This window comes from Cryptomeria japonica, chromosome 3 (assembly GCF_030272615.1).
Source record: "Cryptomeria japonica chromosome 3, Sugi_1.0, whole genome shotgun sequence".
Lineage (NCBI taxonomy): Eukaryota > Viridiplantae > Streptophyta > Pinopsida > Cupressales > Cupressaceae > Cryptomeria > Cryptomeria japonica.
In genome coordinates this window covers 849,538,881-849,554,064 of record NC_081407.1, presented here as the reverse complement: position 1 = coordinate 849,554,064, position 15,184 = coordinate 849,538,881, and the positions used below count along the sequence as shown (strand labels likewise).

General features: G+C 37.6%; 1 protein-coding gene across 2 annotated transcripts in view; it reads right to left on the bottom strand.

The window, feature by feature from the left end:
- Nucleotides 1-11,156, bottom strand: part of LOC131047132 (CRS2-associated factor 1, chloroplastic) — a 147,526-nt gene extending 136,370 nt beyond the window's left edge. The window contains exon 1 of one of the 2 annotated variants that reach the window (XM_057980981.2): nucleotides 10,128-11,156. In XM_057980981.2, coding sequence (XP_057836964.2) covers nucleotides 10,128-11,025 — 898 coding nt within the window. In that variant the 5' untranslated portion in view covers nucleotides 11,026-11,156. The remainder of the gene's footprint in view (nucleotides 1-10,127) is intronic. The other variant, XM_057980980.2, reaches the window with a different exon arrangement.
- Between the last annotated feature and the right edge of the window lie 4,028 nt (nucleotides 11,157-15,184).

The following is a 15,184-nucleotide window of genomic DNA, read 5'->3' as shown; positions in this document are numbered from 1 at the left end:
TGGTATATAAAACAAAGGAGAGGGCGCTGAGGCTCTATGATTTCAGAGCAGAAGGATGTGCAGAAGTCATCAACCATAAGTGGATGCAAAAGTCTACGCCTCGTCATTCCAAGATGCCTAGGCAACTTGTTGGAATGGACTTCAAGCAAGAATATAGTGACCTCGTGACATTGTTGAGCCAAATCATGGGATGCCCACAATCATTTGTCTTTGAGCCATGGATGTTCTACTTTATCGAAGAAGTGATGGATGAGATAAAGGTTGTGGATTGGTCAAGGTTAATCAGTGACAACTTGGATGAACAATTAAGAATTTGAGACATTCCCGGTCCTTTTATATGAGCTCTTACATTGTCTACATGTTAGCAAGGATATCCAGATTCAAAGGTTTGATGTATAAGGAACCCATAAGAAGTGGTCTATGACAATTCAAGGTGTATAAATATTATCCTCAGTTGCACCAATACAATACTACTAATTTCAAGAGAGCCAACGACGCCTTCACCATGCATATTATTCGATCTCTTCAAGGTGGCATTCGCATGAGACTATCACAAGAAGCAATGAAATTGATAGAAAAGTATGGCTCATGGTTCATCAAGTTCTCAAGGTTCACTTACATTCCACTTCAAGGATTCTCTTCCTATCCCTACAGGCTTCCAAGGTACTGTTGACGTGTATTTTGTACACGACCAAACACAGAATAAAATACCTAAAGGTACCTTATCCTCTCTTGAATAAAGCCTCTGAATGCTGAAGATATCGCGAAAAGGATCAATCAGGGTGACTTCAAGGTTCTTTGCTGTAAGATCTCTACGTGTGGATAAGCTCTCTGTGGTATGATGTGATTTTGCTGGAATCACAAGGGGACTTACACTTGATGATTGAACGTCTGATTTGCTTTGAATATTGCTGGAACACAAGTTTTTACTAGCTTTGATTTGATAAAAGGAAAAAAGATGAGGGTGAGGAAAGGATCTAATTCTGATACTAAGAATGTAGGAGCAATGAACGATCTTTGATGAAATTCTAAGTAAGTCTTGTTTTGACATCATAGGACCATCTCCACAAGGTTAGTGCGATCTTCGAAGGAAAGCTTTATGATGTTCAAATCATCACTACAGGCATAGACACCATCAGGCTGATGCATATCAATGAAGAAGCGACAATTGAAGTTAAGCTTAAGCTGAATAATTCCAGTTGACTACACAAGGCAAGTCTGCAATCAACAAACTGCTAGTAGTATGGATATACGAATTTCACCATCAATCAAGCACATTTCTTCCACTCATCTAATAACATGAAATCAAATATGAGAAGTATAGAGACCATGCAAATTGTCGAATCGACCCATAAGTTTCACCATTTCTTCAATGAAGTTTTACAAGTCTTTTACAACAACATCTTGGCAACAATCTTTGCCTTCTCTTTCTATTCTACTCTAATTGCTATTCTATCAACTGACTACTCACTCTCTAACTACTCTCTAACTGCCTCCAACTGCCTTTACAAAATGAAGAGTCGAGGCTTATATAGTGCCCATAATACAATTCGATGGCTAAGATCCATTTGAGATCAATGGCCAAGATTCAATAATGAAAACCCTAATTAGAGTTTGTTACAATCATTACATAACATTTAACACTTGACCAATGATAAAATTGTATTAATTCGACACATGTCTTCTCTGGAAAATTCGACCAATGGATAGCTGGGGTAGGTACATCGAAGTTTGTGCCACCTTCCATGAGTTAGGTACATTGAATCTGGACATGCTGAGGTGGACCAACGTCGTCTGGAGAAGTGATGACTGGGATGCCACCTCATCTGGCACTTGGTTGACGCCAATTTGATGTTGCTGAGAAGCTAGCTTTAATTAACTCTTCTGAAACTATCTACTTCTTCAACGAACCCTTGCTCTGACTTATTCTGTCTTTGATGTGCAGGATGATTGATGTACCTCGCCTTGGAATGCTGGATTGGAAGAGGCTATTCCTGATGATGCTTGACCGAAGAAGGCCGTCCTTGTCGATGCTAGACTGGAGGAGGTTGCCCTTATCCTTGCTGGATCTTCTTTGATGAGAACCTGCCGACTTGTAGATCCTCCAGGCTTTGGAGTCGCCATCTTGATACCTACACAACATTTCAAAATTAGTAATATATCTTGAAGTGTAGAAATTAAACTTAAAAGGAAGATTTAAGATTTTAATTAGGAAACTTCATGATAAATCGTGAGTTATCATTTCCTAATTAACCATGCAATACTTAGATTTTTTCCAAAACAAATGTCCAAAAATCAAACCTTAAACAAGGGTGCTAGGATAGCTTCGCCATACCTCCTCTTGAGTATTAAACTCTAAGAAATGATGCAAAAAAAATGGATTTTGCTAGGCAAAATGTAGATCAAAGTTCTCTATTGGATAAAATGCGCCTCCTTTAGCCTTCAAAAGAATCAACTCCACTTCCCTCTAGTCTCCAACACTTGAAATAAATTCGCTCCAAGCAAACCAGATTTCGCACCTCCAATTAGCTCTCCAAATTCGCTCTTAAGGCAATGATTGAATGATATGAATTGTGAAAAAACACCTCCAATATATAGAGCGCTCACCCCTTTGCTCCCTCTAGGCCGACTTGGCAAAAAAGAGGTTAAAAATAAATAAATTTCCAAAAAAGGGGGGCCGACTTGGCAAAATAAGTGAAAATAAGGCCTTGTACGCTCTATATTTAATTTTAATTTAATAAAAATTAATTTTAAATGCCTCCAAGATAGAAGTTCGATTTTTTAAGGCTTAAAATTAATTTATTAAATGCCAAAATTTAATGTCAATTTAATCTTAACTTTCCACATGCCTTCAAATTAGCAATTTTAGCGGCCTAATGCAATTTGGAGAATATTAATTTTTTAAAACAAGGCTTAATGAGATTTCATGAGGATTTCGCCCTGGACCCTCTCTGAGGGTCAGGAGCGACTTTTGATTTTTAGCCTTGAATATTCCACATTTCAACTTGAAAATCTCCTGGAGGGTAAATTGATATCCCGTTAACGTGTTGCACTTCAAATTTGACATTTTTTATGAGGAAAAATAGGTGAAAATGCAAATTTCGCTCTGGACCTTCACTGAGGGTCAGAAGCGATTTTTCATTTTTTGCTCAAGTTTAGCACTTTTCAACCTCCAAAACTTCTTCAAGATGTTTCAACTAGGTCCTTTCATGGAATTGCAAACTTAGCCCTATCCAATTTTGGAGAAAAGGTGTGTTTTTGAAGTTTCTCGTTGTGGGCCCTCTCTAAGGGTCAGGAGCGATTTTTTGATTTTGAGCTTGATTCTCCATCATTTTTCATTAAAACTTTGTTCATCATTTGGCAATGTCCTTCCTTAATCCACTCCAACCAAATTCGCTTTGGTGTTGCAAGGTAAAATGAGGATTTTCAACAATATCGCTATGGGCCCTCTCTGAGGGTCCGGAGCGATTTTTGTAATTGCCTTCAAAATATTGATTCTCAACGATTTCTTTTTACTTCAAGGCTTTTCAAACATCGTTTCTAACCCATGCCTAACCTTAGCTTTCCTCAAACTTGGATGAAAATTTCCCATTTTAGGTTTCTCGCTGTGGGCCCTCTCTGAGGGTCCGGAGCGATTTTTCGCTATGGGCTTTCAGTGAGGGTCGAGCGATTTTTGAATTTTAGGTTGATTTCATCTTGTGTTGATCCTCCAAATTATATTCAACGGATAGAACATGCTTTCCTTCATCCCTTCCAATCATAAAATCACTTTGATCTTGCAAGAATAATGCATATTTGAAAATCTCGCTGTGGACCCTCTCTGAGGGTCAGTAGCAATTTTTGCTACCTGGACCAAAATGTTTCACTTTTCATCTAAAAATCACTTTGCCAAGGGAGATGTCATCTTGTTCTTTGCTATGAATAAAAATTCATGTCCAAGAAAGGTCCAAAAATGTGCACACAAAGAAAATCGCTGTGGGCCCTCTCTGAGGGTCAAGAGCGATTTTACCTTTCCTGGGAAAAACTCCTTCAATTTATCATCTTTGATCAAGTCTGGATACGTCATTATGCTCATTCTATCCTTCTTCTTGCTTTTGACATCTCAAGTCGACCAAATAAGGCTAGCAATGACCCTTATAAGATTTCTCGCTGTGGGCCCTCTCTGAGGGTTAGGAGCGATTTTTGACTTTTTGAACTCTCTGTCAGGATAATTTTATGGAATATAATATACTTTCAGGATGTTTGAGAGTGGTTTCAGACCTCCGGGAGTTATATTGCAAAATCTAGTTTTTGGAGGTTTTTTCAGTTTCCAGACTTAGTCAAATTTCAGGATCAGGACATTCCAGACTTAACCAAATTTCAGGACATTCCAGACTTCATCACTCACCAACTTGACCTAACTCAAGCAGAACCTGCTATCCAGGTGATCCCCTTGGCGACACTCAAAATGCAAAGGCTAACTAACAAAACCCTAAAAGACCTAAAAACAAACCCTAGAAAGCAAAAAAGCAGGGGTCCCCATTTGTAATGGGGCGATGTGTGAAAACGTCACAACGGGTACCCGACTAATAAGATGGTGCTACTCGAGGTAACAAGGCAATTAACGGTCTATGATAAAATCCAGAAGAAGAGGAAGAAGAAGAAGAAGAAGGGTGGAATTAAATTCCCAATCATCATGGGAAATTCTGATGAAGTGTGCCCATCACTGTTAGCAGCAAAAAAGTTAGCTAGAGAATTACAATTTTACCATCTCTCATTTCACACAACAAGGTCAAATTTTGACCCCTATGATAGATTAAAAATGGTGGCTGGCAGAAAGCATAGGCATAGGATGCAACTTGAGGACTATTGGGCTAATGCTAGAGATGATTATGAAATCAAAAGGAGGATGTATTCTAGAATATCACTCAAAATGATCAAAATATGTGAAATCCATCCAGTACTAGATCAAGTAGAAGAGGATTCGAACGTAGTTCATCCTGATTTAGAGGAGAAAAATAAGCCCATCCAGTCCCCCAATTGGTTTGAACCTAAAATAGCCGACTTGATACATTATCCATGCCAGTCACAAAGTTCACAAAATGGTGGATTGAACATCACATCAGCAAATTGAAAGCAAAAAATGCTTGCCTGACTTATGACCTGTGGGAGATCTAGAGTTACATGATGATAACACCAAGGAATCATTAGAAATTGGAGCTGAAGAAGGAAGGGATTCACAAGAAAAAGTAAAATATGGAAAAGAGAAGAGCATTGCCCAAGATACACAATCAAAGAAAAGGCAAGATATTCCAAGTGAAAGGCCACCACAGAAAAGACAAAAGCCAGAGGTAACACGACCATCGCCTAGCAGTTCCTCAAGTGTGCAAGAAGTTGATCACTTTACAGGAGGAAAGATAGGAACCAGCACAAGAAGGGAGTCACAGGAAGAAGGCCAAATGACTCCAAAAGCACAAGATATACAAAGTGGCAATGCTTCCAGATAATTTACTCAGCAAAGAAATGAACAGCAAGAACTTTAGATACGGATCTTCATATCTAGGAATGTCTCAAAACAATAGCAGATGAACATTTGGGAATTCCTAATGCAGGAGCAAGAACAATTACAAGTGCATGATCAGCAGTCAGCCACTCCAGATTGGTTGAGAGAAAGAATGAAGAGGGATCTTGTGGAAGAAATTGATCATGCGCTTGAGTTAGAAGAGTTTTTGAGCTGAATAAACAAGCTAGTAGAGAAAAGGAAGGCGAAGAAATTCTCCAAAATCACCAAGGATGAGTCAGGGTCCAAAGTTTTACATGTAGAAGTATCGAGGACTAACAAAGCCAAGGATGAAATTACACCAAAAGAATATGATGTAACAGCAATTGATCTAGGACATGCAACCAAGGCACAAGTGATGGAAGATTTTGATGACTCCACCCAGGCATTGAAAGGACAAATGAAGAAGATGGAAGAAAAATACCAAAGATTGAAAAGCGAGAACAAAGCTTTGTGCAGATATGTGCAGCACCTAATGCATCCAGTTAGGCAGGAAGATCAAGCATTTGTTCCCCCTACACAAAGGAGTCAATTGATGGCCTTGAAGAAATGAGGAAAATCACCCAAGGCACCAAGAAGTGGGTGAAGAATGTTTATAAAACTGCATGTAAGTTCATTGAGGATTTAGCCCAGATGTATAAAAGAATCCTAGCTATCCTTGGCAGAATACAATATATAGATCAAGCATGGGAGGATACACACATTCACCAAGATAAAACTATTGCACACCTGGAAGCATTAATTAAAATTCCCAAGCAAGCACTGATAAATGGCGAAGAGATAAGGGAAAATGAGGCATATGACTTCCCTCGATGGTATTGTGCAGTAAACACATGGAAGGAATTATTTGACAAATCAAAAACATTTAGGAAGGAATCCTCAATATAGTTGAAGCATTGTTCACAAAGAGGTTGACCGATCAAGAGATGGCAATAGATAGCTTGAAAAATAGGCTAGAGGGAATCTTTTGCATGCATTCTTCCTCAGAAGATGATCTGGAGAACATTTCCATATTTTCAAGCATCATGCACAAAATCCAAGAAACAGTGCCAAAATGGGAAAGAGTTTTGGTAGGTGTGAAAAGGACATAGCCGTTATGGAGTACAAACACGAGACTACACCAAGTGTCTCTGTGGACGAGCTTGAAATAGTCATCTCCAGATTCAATGCATTTGCCACCAGAAAGAGGAATAAAGGACACGCTATTTTAAGCAATGAGTTATTTGAAGCCTAGTGGGTGTGTTGTTTTCTCATTTGTCCCCTGGCCCCACTTCTTTGTGCCACAAAGGCTATTATTAGTCAAAACCTAATTAGGATCTATATGGCGTAATCTCAACCCTTAATTTTGATTCAATCTTGATCGTTCATTGTCATTTTGAGGCCTATAAAGGGGCTCACCCCCTTCATTTGTAAAAGGAGAGAATTCTATGAAATTGTTGCGAGAAACTACTAGAATAAAAGTAGCTCATTAAAGTTTTGGTGAATACTTGTATTATTTACTTGTATTATTTTGGGAGTTTGCATGGTTTCCTCTTCCTCGACTAGATTAGATTTGCTTTTGAGTTATTAGATGAACAAGATTGATAATATTATTTTATGGTGAAATCACTTGCTCATACCTTTTGCAAATAGATGATTTCTACTTGCAGTGTAAGGTTGGTCTAAGCCCTTTATGTGGATGTTTAACTTTAATCATTGAATGTGCATTGTTCTTCTTGATGGTGTGAAAATTCTTAGCACAGCCTTTGAAGATTGCACCTCCTTTGCGTAGTTGTTTAAGTTGGTGAAGCAAAGTGTGGTCAATTTTGCCTAAACAGTCATTGTCTTTCAAGTTTCTTAGGATTAGAATAGAATCTCTCAACCCTTGCTCTCTTTTACTTTCAGCATATCTCATTGAAACATTTCAAAGCACCTCTCACTGCCAAATAATTCACATATTCCCCGAGAGTTCAAAAATTGTTTGTCTTCTTGAGAAAAGATCGATTCACCTCAGGTAAGTCCTCCTCAAATTACCAGCATACATCAAGCCAAACGAGCTGATATCCAACATAAAGTCACATGTTCGCAGTAAGAACCTTGGGGTCGCCTCTATGATCTTCGCAAACTTAGCATACGAGGGGTCTTCGCTCAAGGGAGGATATAGTGTCCTTTGCCACTTTATTCTGTGTTCGTGTAGTCATAAAACACCCATCAACATGTCCCCTACTAGGAGGCTGCCAGTTTACCAATTATTAAAATATATCATTGAATATTATTATGCCTTAAATTAAGTTATTGAGATTAGAGAACATCTAATTCCTCATAATACAAAGAATGCTAATTATTTTAACGGTTTTCCCTCAATTCTTCCCTAACCCTAACGGAGGATGGTGGAATTATTGTGCTAGGGAGCTTGGAAACAGTCTACAAGCAGACTCCCTCAAGGTTTCTTAGGAACATATGTTTATGCCCATCTCGGGACTCTCCCTCAAGGCTTTAGAAATATATGCCCTCACCCATGTTGGGATTTACGCATCTAGTGACCAAATTACTCCACCTCTCCTGACACAAACCAACCTATCATCACTAAGGCATTAGCGAAAGACCAAGGACTAGTCTATGAGTATACTAACTTCTCATGTATTATAAATATATATGTAATTAAGTATGATTGTCATACATATTGCAGTCTATATTAATATTACTATTATATTCTGCATAAGAACATTATCAGGCTTCATATATTAAGCACATCCCATGCATATCACTAAGAACAAGGATGTTACTGCCTGTAACTTAATAACAGTTCTGATCTGATTTGATTGATGGTGATATCACTAGAGGCTTTTGATTCCTTTCCTTTATATCTCTCAATGTGAGGGAGAGGTCACACCTCTTCATCATGTATGCCCTTTGGCAAGAGACACACCCTTTCACCATTAGCACCCTTTGAAAGAGTGCAACACTTCATTATTTATTCCCTTTGAAAGGGACACAACCTTTCACAATCAGATCTGCACTTCTTATTCAAATCAGACCTGCACTTCTTATTCAAATCAGACCTGCACTTCTGATTCCCCAATTATCACCCCTTCAAATGAATTCTCTTCTCCCATTTATACCTCATATTTGGGGGAGTCACAACTTGTCATTCCATGCCTTTTGACCATTCATTAATTTTAATTATATTATTTTATATTTTGATTTAATTTATATTTTTATTCTTTTGTATTTTAATTTTATTATTATTATTTATTATTAAATTATATTTCAAAGTGGGGATATTACATGCATAGAGGCAGAGATAATACCTATGAAGTTCAGCATGAAGGAAGAAAAACTATATTAAAACCATGGAAAGAGGAAAGAGCAACTGAAGTGGTAGTTTTATCTCCTAACAGAAGTTAGATTTGAGCTTGAAGAGAAAAGTGAAGTTCTAGATGAGCCAAAAAGGGAGTTGAAGGAAAATTTTAGAGTAAAAGAGACAAACGATTTGAAGAGTGAAATCCAACCGAAATTTGAGGCAGAGCTGCAACAAGATTTAACTTATACAATTATTGGTGAACCTCAAAAGGTAGATGATGAATTTTCACTTGATTGTGATGTAATTGAAGTGAATAGTGAATTGTGGGGATATTAGCATGATCATGAAAAATCTTCCTTGGATGTGATCAGAAATTTGATGAAAACTAAAAGTCACCATTTAACTCAGTAGGACAGCAATCATGTGAAGTGTGATTGGAATGAAAGAAAAGATTTCAGGTCTATTAGTGATTTTTCTGAGCATTCTACTTTAGGGACTTTGCATAAGTTTATTGGTCCAACTGAATGGTGCAATCAACACTGGACTCCTCTCCACAAGAAGACCGGGATTGGAAATTTTGGTAATGACCCGAAATTGTGTCAAAGAATTCCTAGAGAAAACCTTGATGACAGGCCTGCTAAAAGGTTTGCACTCTCGTATGAATGGCAGCATAGTCCGATCCTTTTGAACCAGGAGGTTCAGAACTTTTCAAAGATGGCGAAGATAATGCAATGGATGACTCTAACACGATGAAAATTCTCCTGTAACTGATGGGGAAATACTGGCGGCTTCTGCGGACCATTTATTCTTTTGTTTTCTTTTTGTTCTCTATTTTGAGCTTTTCTTTATTGCCACTTTCTAACTGCTGTAAATGGGCAATGTTGTGGGGAAGAGCCATTGGTTTTGGTTTTTCTTATTTAAGGCAAAATAATACTCCATTTTTTAGTGGGTGAGCGGGGAGCAGTAGAAGAAAATTTTGTTTATGGAACCAATTTCTGTGCTTTGTTTTTTTCCCTTTTGTCAGAGATTAATGGAAAACATATGTTGCAGATTACTGTTGTTTTAGCTACTTTCTATGTCCATGGCTGTTTGAAATTAATTGAATACATTTCCAATCATCTTTTTATTTTTCTATTAGTAAGAACTCGCAGGAATAGAGATGTTATCTGCATCAAAATGGCAGCCTCAGAACTCTACCCTAGTGATCGAGCTTGTTTTTGAAATAAAGGTTTTCAGAAGTTAATCTCAATGAAAATATATGACAACAATAAACTCAAAAAGCCCTAAAGACTGCGAATTACATACCGATATTAAGCTGTCGACTGGAATGGCAACTACTCTCGACGAGCTGCTTAACCTCCTCTTTCGTGAGACGCTCTCCCAAAATCTCGTCTCTCGTCTTGACATACTTAGGGCCCTGCCCCTCCGCAAATGGCCCTGGGGGCTGAATATGCTTAACCCCCTTCTTGTTCGGCGGAGGCAGCTGGAAGCTGTCGAATTCAGGTCGCTTTTTCTTGCTCGGCGGCAATGGAGCCCGGCCCGTCCACGGTCTCGGCATTGTCGTCGGCCCAAACGGAACATACGCCGCTTCCCGGAGTGCCAAGGGTTTTACCTTGGGGGTCTCCGTGTAACTGTACTGAAACTCAAATGGCGCTTCCGCTAAGCGGTAAGCCAGTCCATTGTCACCGTAGACCACCTCTCTCCCATCATCTTCTAACGTTGCGAGCGCCGCGTCCTTAAGGTTTGGCTTCTTTGGCATCCATGAAGCAGGCTCCCGTTGTTTCGAGGTTTTTTCGTAGCGTTTTGTGAGCTGGCCATGTGACCGCCGCGTCCAGGTGCGAGAGGAAGGTGTGAAAGCCGAATTTTTCAAATTTACTGAAGGACGAGATGGAGTCGAAGGCGTTCCCGTGGACTTGAATGGCGGAGCGGGACTCGAATTCGGTATCTCTGCTACCCTTTCTGTGCTGGAAAGCCATTCAGCCAGTGCTAGTTTTTTAGTTTTACTGACTTTTTCTTCTTCTTCTTGTGCTGACTTTTGGAAACAATTTACAGTGATGATGCGGTTCCAAATTGTGTAATTTTTCTTGCTGTGAGTGCCTATGCTGATAGGAGCTGCTGAAACATTATCTGATTTTCTCAGTGTAGGAGAAGCTTCGGAGAAATGTGTGAAGATATTGGAAGAAGAAATGGTGTTGAGAATCATTATTACAATATTAGAAGAGATGTTTTAAAGATTAACGACCCTGCTGCAACTCTCCTCCCATGCCTGGGGAACTGCGAGCTTATTATCCATTTCAGGGAAATTTTAGATGAATCGAGGTCGCTCTTTGTGTGAACCGTAGGATAGATATTTTTGTCAGTTCCTTCCGACCGTTGTTCAATTTTTTTTTATTTTAATTGATCTTTATTAAACAAATTAATTAAGAGGTTTTATTTTTTTCTTGTCAAAGTAATTCAATTTTTCTTACGTTAAAACTTTTTAAAATATTAATGAAATCTATCATTTATAATTCTAAATGAAGATCACTAAATATGTATAAAGATTATTAGTACTTGTAATTGGTTGGACTTAATTTTTTATGTCAAATAAATAAAAATCTCTTTTTCTTTCATTTTGATTGGTGGTATTTGAAATCTCAACATTCTACGGAGGCATAATAACACTATTTCTATGAAAAAATCATAAGAAAACTAGAGTTTGATATGATTCAATTTAGGATTTAGGAGATAACAGGCAATTAAAGTAATATTATTTACTTCCATTCTAGCAAATATTATGATTAAAATAATCAATAATATCAAACAAAGTAGTTATAACTTTAGTATTATTATTAATATGAGTAGTTTTAATAATAATATTAATGTTAGATGGATACTAATATTAATATTATCATTTATAACATTGTCAATTAACTATATCAAGTTCATTCAGATAAAATAATTATTAATGTTATTATTGTTAACATAAACATAGATTCGTTCATGGGTTTCCAAGGGTTCATCTTTTGTGTAAGGACCACAGACAAAAGGAGGAAGTTTGGTCAAAGTCGAAGCAAGGATGGGTCAAGATCAACTTTGACGGGGCCTCTAGGGGCAATCCGTGTATTTCTGGGGCTAGATGTGTGGCTCACAATGAAGGAGGGAAGATTCTTTTTAAAGGTCCAAAGAGGCTGCAAGATGGAACTAATAATGACGCAAAGGTGCAAACTGCTCTATTAGCAACTGGTTTGTCAGTTAATATGAAGGCTTTGAAAGTCCATTTGGAAGGAGATTCTCAAGTTGTGGTAAACGCAATCATGAAAAGAGTAACTCCGAGTTGGAGATTAAACAAGTATATCACCTTAATCTTCTCAAAATTAAACACCTTTCGAGATTTATGTATATCTCATGTAAGGAGAAGCAGAAATGTCATTGTTGACGAGTTATCAAATGTGGCATGTGATTTAGCTAAGGGAGAGGTGAGGTGGTGGAATGGTAATGATGTCACCACTCAATGGAATAGTTAAGACGACCTGCAAAGTACAGTACCAATGTTAAATTAGAAGTGTGTGAAATGCTTTATCCTCAGACCGTGTGCCTAGGTTGGCTCGACTAACACTAGCAATTAATGTTGAATTCATCTACAATGGCGGCGGGAGTTGGGAGAGTAGCATTAATAGTAAGAATAAGAATGTACGCTCATTCATTGCGGTTGATGAGCGATTTCTGGTGTTGGAGAAAGTGGTTTCATAGCAGAGACAGACAGTTTTGTGGTGGAAGTTTGAAATGGAAGCCAATTTCACACTCAAAACTACTAAACTCATGCCTACCTTTTGGGGTCTAGTTCCAAAAAAATGGTTGCAATTTACATATTTCTTGCAAAGGATCCTCTATTCTTGAAGGTTGTTCAACTGGTTTTAGGTGAGGAGGTGGCGATTATTGGACACAGGTACAAAACGAGGGTAGATATCTACTCTCTAATTATAGTGTGGGGGCTTGAATTTGGTTACTCATGCATAGAGGTTAGACGAGTGATGACGACAATGGTGTCGAAAGAATACCTGATTAACATGGAGTCTCTACTGGAGTGGACGGTCTCGAGATGGGGCTTTAATGTTTCGGAAGGCATTCTAGAGGACCATGCAAAACTTACAGGCAGACATATGCGGATTCCCTTCTTGAGACGCCGAGAAGAAGTGAAAGCCAGATTTCGGGAGGATGCGAGGAGGGGGTGGGAAGGCCTAAAAATGTATGTACAAATCATGGAATTGGAGGAGATTATCAAGCAAGCGCATGTGGAAGCAGGGGAGGTGGATGCGGAATGAAGGAAGAGACCGATAACCAGACGTTTATCTATGGAATTGGCCAAGCAAAATGTGTCGCTAGCAATTAGACCAAGTGAAGGAGGTGACAGGGCGGGTGAAGAAACAAGCGCCTCGGCTGCAGGAGCTATGAAGGAAGGGAGATGAAGTTGTTACTTCGAGCCAGTGTACTTCTAGGTGCCATTTTCCTTTGTTTAGTTTATTTTTTATTTGAAAACCTTAAACTTTCTGTTGTTTTCGATAGGAACTGTTTGAACAGTATTCGCCAGATTTTTGAATGGCAAGATGTAATATGTGAATTTCCGTACTCATAGTAATGGAGTGTGGGGTTAGTTTTTTAGCGGGTTACTGCTTCTAGAATTACCTGGTTTTTGATGGGTGGTTTAGATGAACTTTGTGGGTGGTTTTGGGGAAGTGGTTTGATAGCTAAAAATCTTGTTGAAGTTATACTGTTTAGTTTTAATTAATAAAAATATAAATATTATCGATCAAAAAAAACATAAACATAGTTAGTTGCAATATGTTAGAACGATTAATATTATAATGACAAGGGTTATTGTAGTATTAATTATTACATAATAAAATAAAATTATTCATACATTTTATTTATGTTTAATTAAAACAATTATCAATAATTATAATGAAGAAAGAAGTTAATGTTCTAAAACTTGGACGATGCTGCTAACTTTCTTATTTTATCTTTAAATTTACTTAAATATTTTATCTTTTAGATAATTTTTATTTTCAATTGTTTTCTTGAATATAATTGATGTAGCTCATACTACACAGAATCATAATCTATTTTCATAAAATTAAAATATACACTAATAAATTATTTTAAGATGAAAAATAAAATATTAATAAATGAAGTACATATGAATCAATAAATGATTAGTTTTTATTTTTAATAAGTAAAAATTAAATTTATTTAAGTATGAGTACTTAAAATTATACAATTAAACCTAAAAAATGAAACATAAAAAATCAATATTAATAATTTTATCAATAATTCAATTTAAATTTATTTTAACTATTGAATAAACTTTCAATAATTAATATAATTATAATTATTATGAAATTATTATCATAATTATAATAATAAATTAATTAATTATAAAATCATAAAAATATTTTACTTGTCTTTTTCAAGGTTTTGTAAATATTTGATTATGGAAAGTAAACATATTTTATAAAATATTTTGTCATGAGGCCAAAAAGTTTTTAATAAGGTTAAAATATAGAATAATAAATTATTTTTATTTTTATGATAATAATTATTATAATAATTATAAGGGATGGCGTGAGTGTTGTAGGTCCGAGCTAGGGCATCTGAGCCCTAGCTCGTGGGGGGTCTGTGTTGTGTTGTGCGCAGAGGGGGGGGGTTTGTTGCTTTCGAGGGGTGTGGTGATTTTTGCAGAGGAGAGTGGTGGCTAGCGGCCATGTGGATTGTGGTGTGGCGTGGGTTAGTGGGCTGGAGCGGGGTGTGCAAGGGGTTTAGAGTTTTGCGACAACGGTGGGAGGTGCTCATGGGGTGTGGAGAGCTGAGATTGTTTTCTCCCCGTGGTAGAGTTTGGGAGGAGTGTGCAGTGGGTATGGTTTTGGGGTGTGGGGTGTCTGTAATTTTCACAGTTTGGGCAGTGGCTTTAGCTGCAGTAAGGCATGTCATATCCTCAAGGGGATATTTCGAGGATAGCCCCTGTTTTGGATTTTTGTGTTGCTTTGGGTTCAAAACTATCGAGCCAAGGTATCAACTCCTTTGAAAATGATCCATTTGTTCCATAATCAGGGCCAACTGAAGCAAATATGCCCAAAGAGTCTCGTATTACAAAATTTAATGGGTGCCTTGAGCGATGCAAGAGGCCCAAATTGGTTATTCCTCCAGAGATGATTGTTGAGGATGCTGAGTACTTTTCTAAGCATTCGTTGTATTGTAAATTTCTGGGAATGAAGGTTTCTCTACAATTTCTAGAGACTTGGGCTCGGCAGACTTCGGTCTTGGAGGGAGAAATGGAAATTATGGTGTTGGCAAACAATTACTTCATGGTTACATTCAACTGCTTG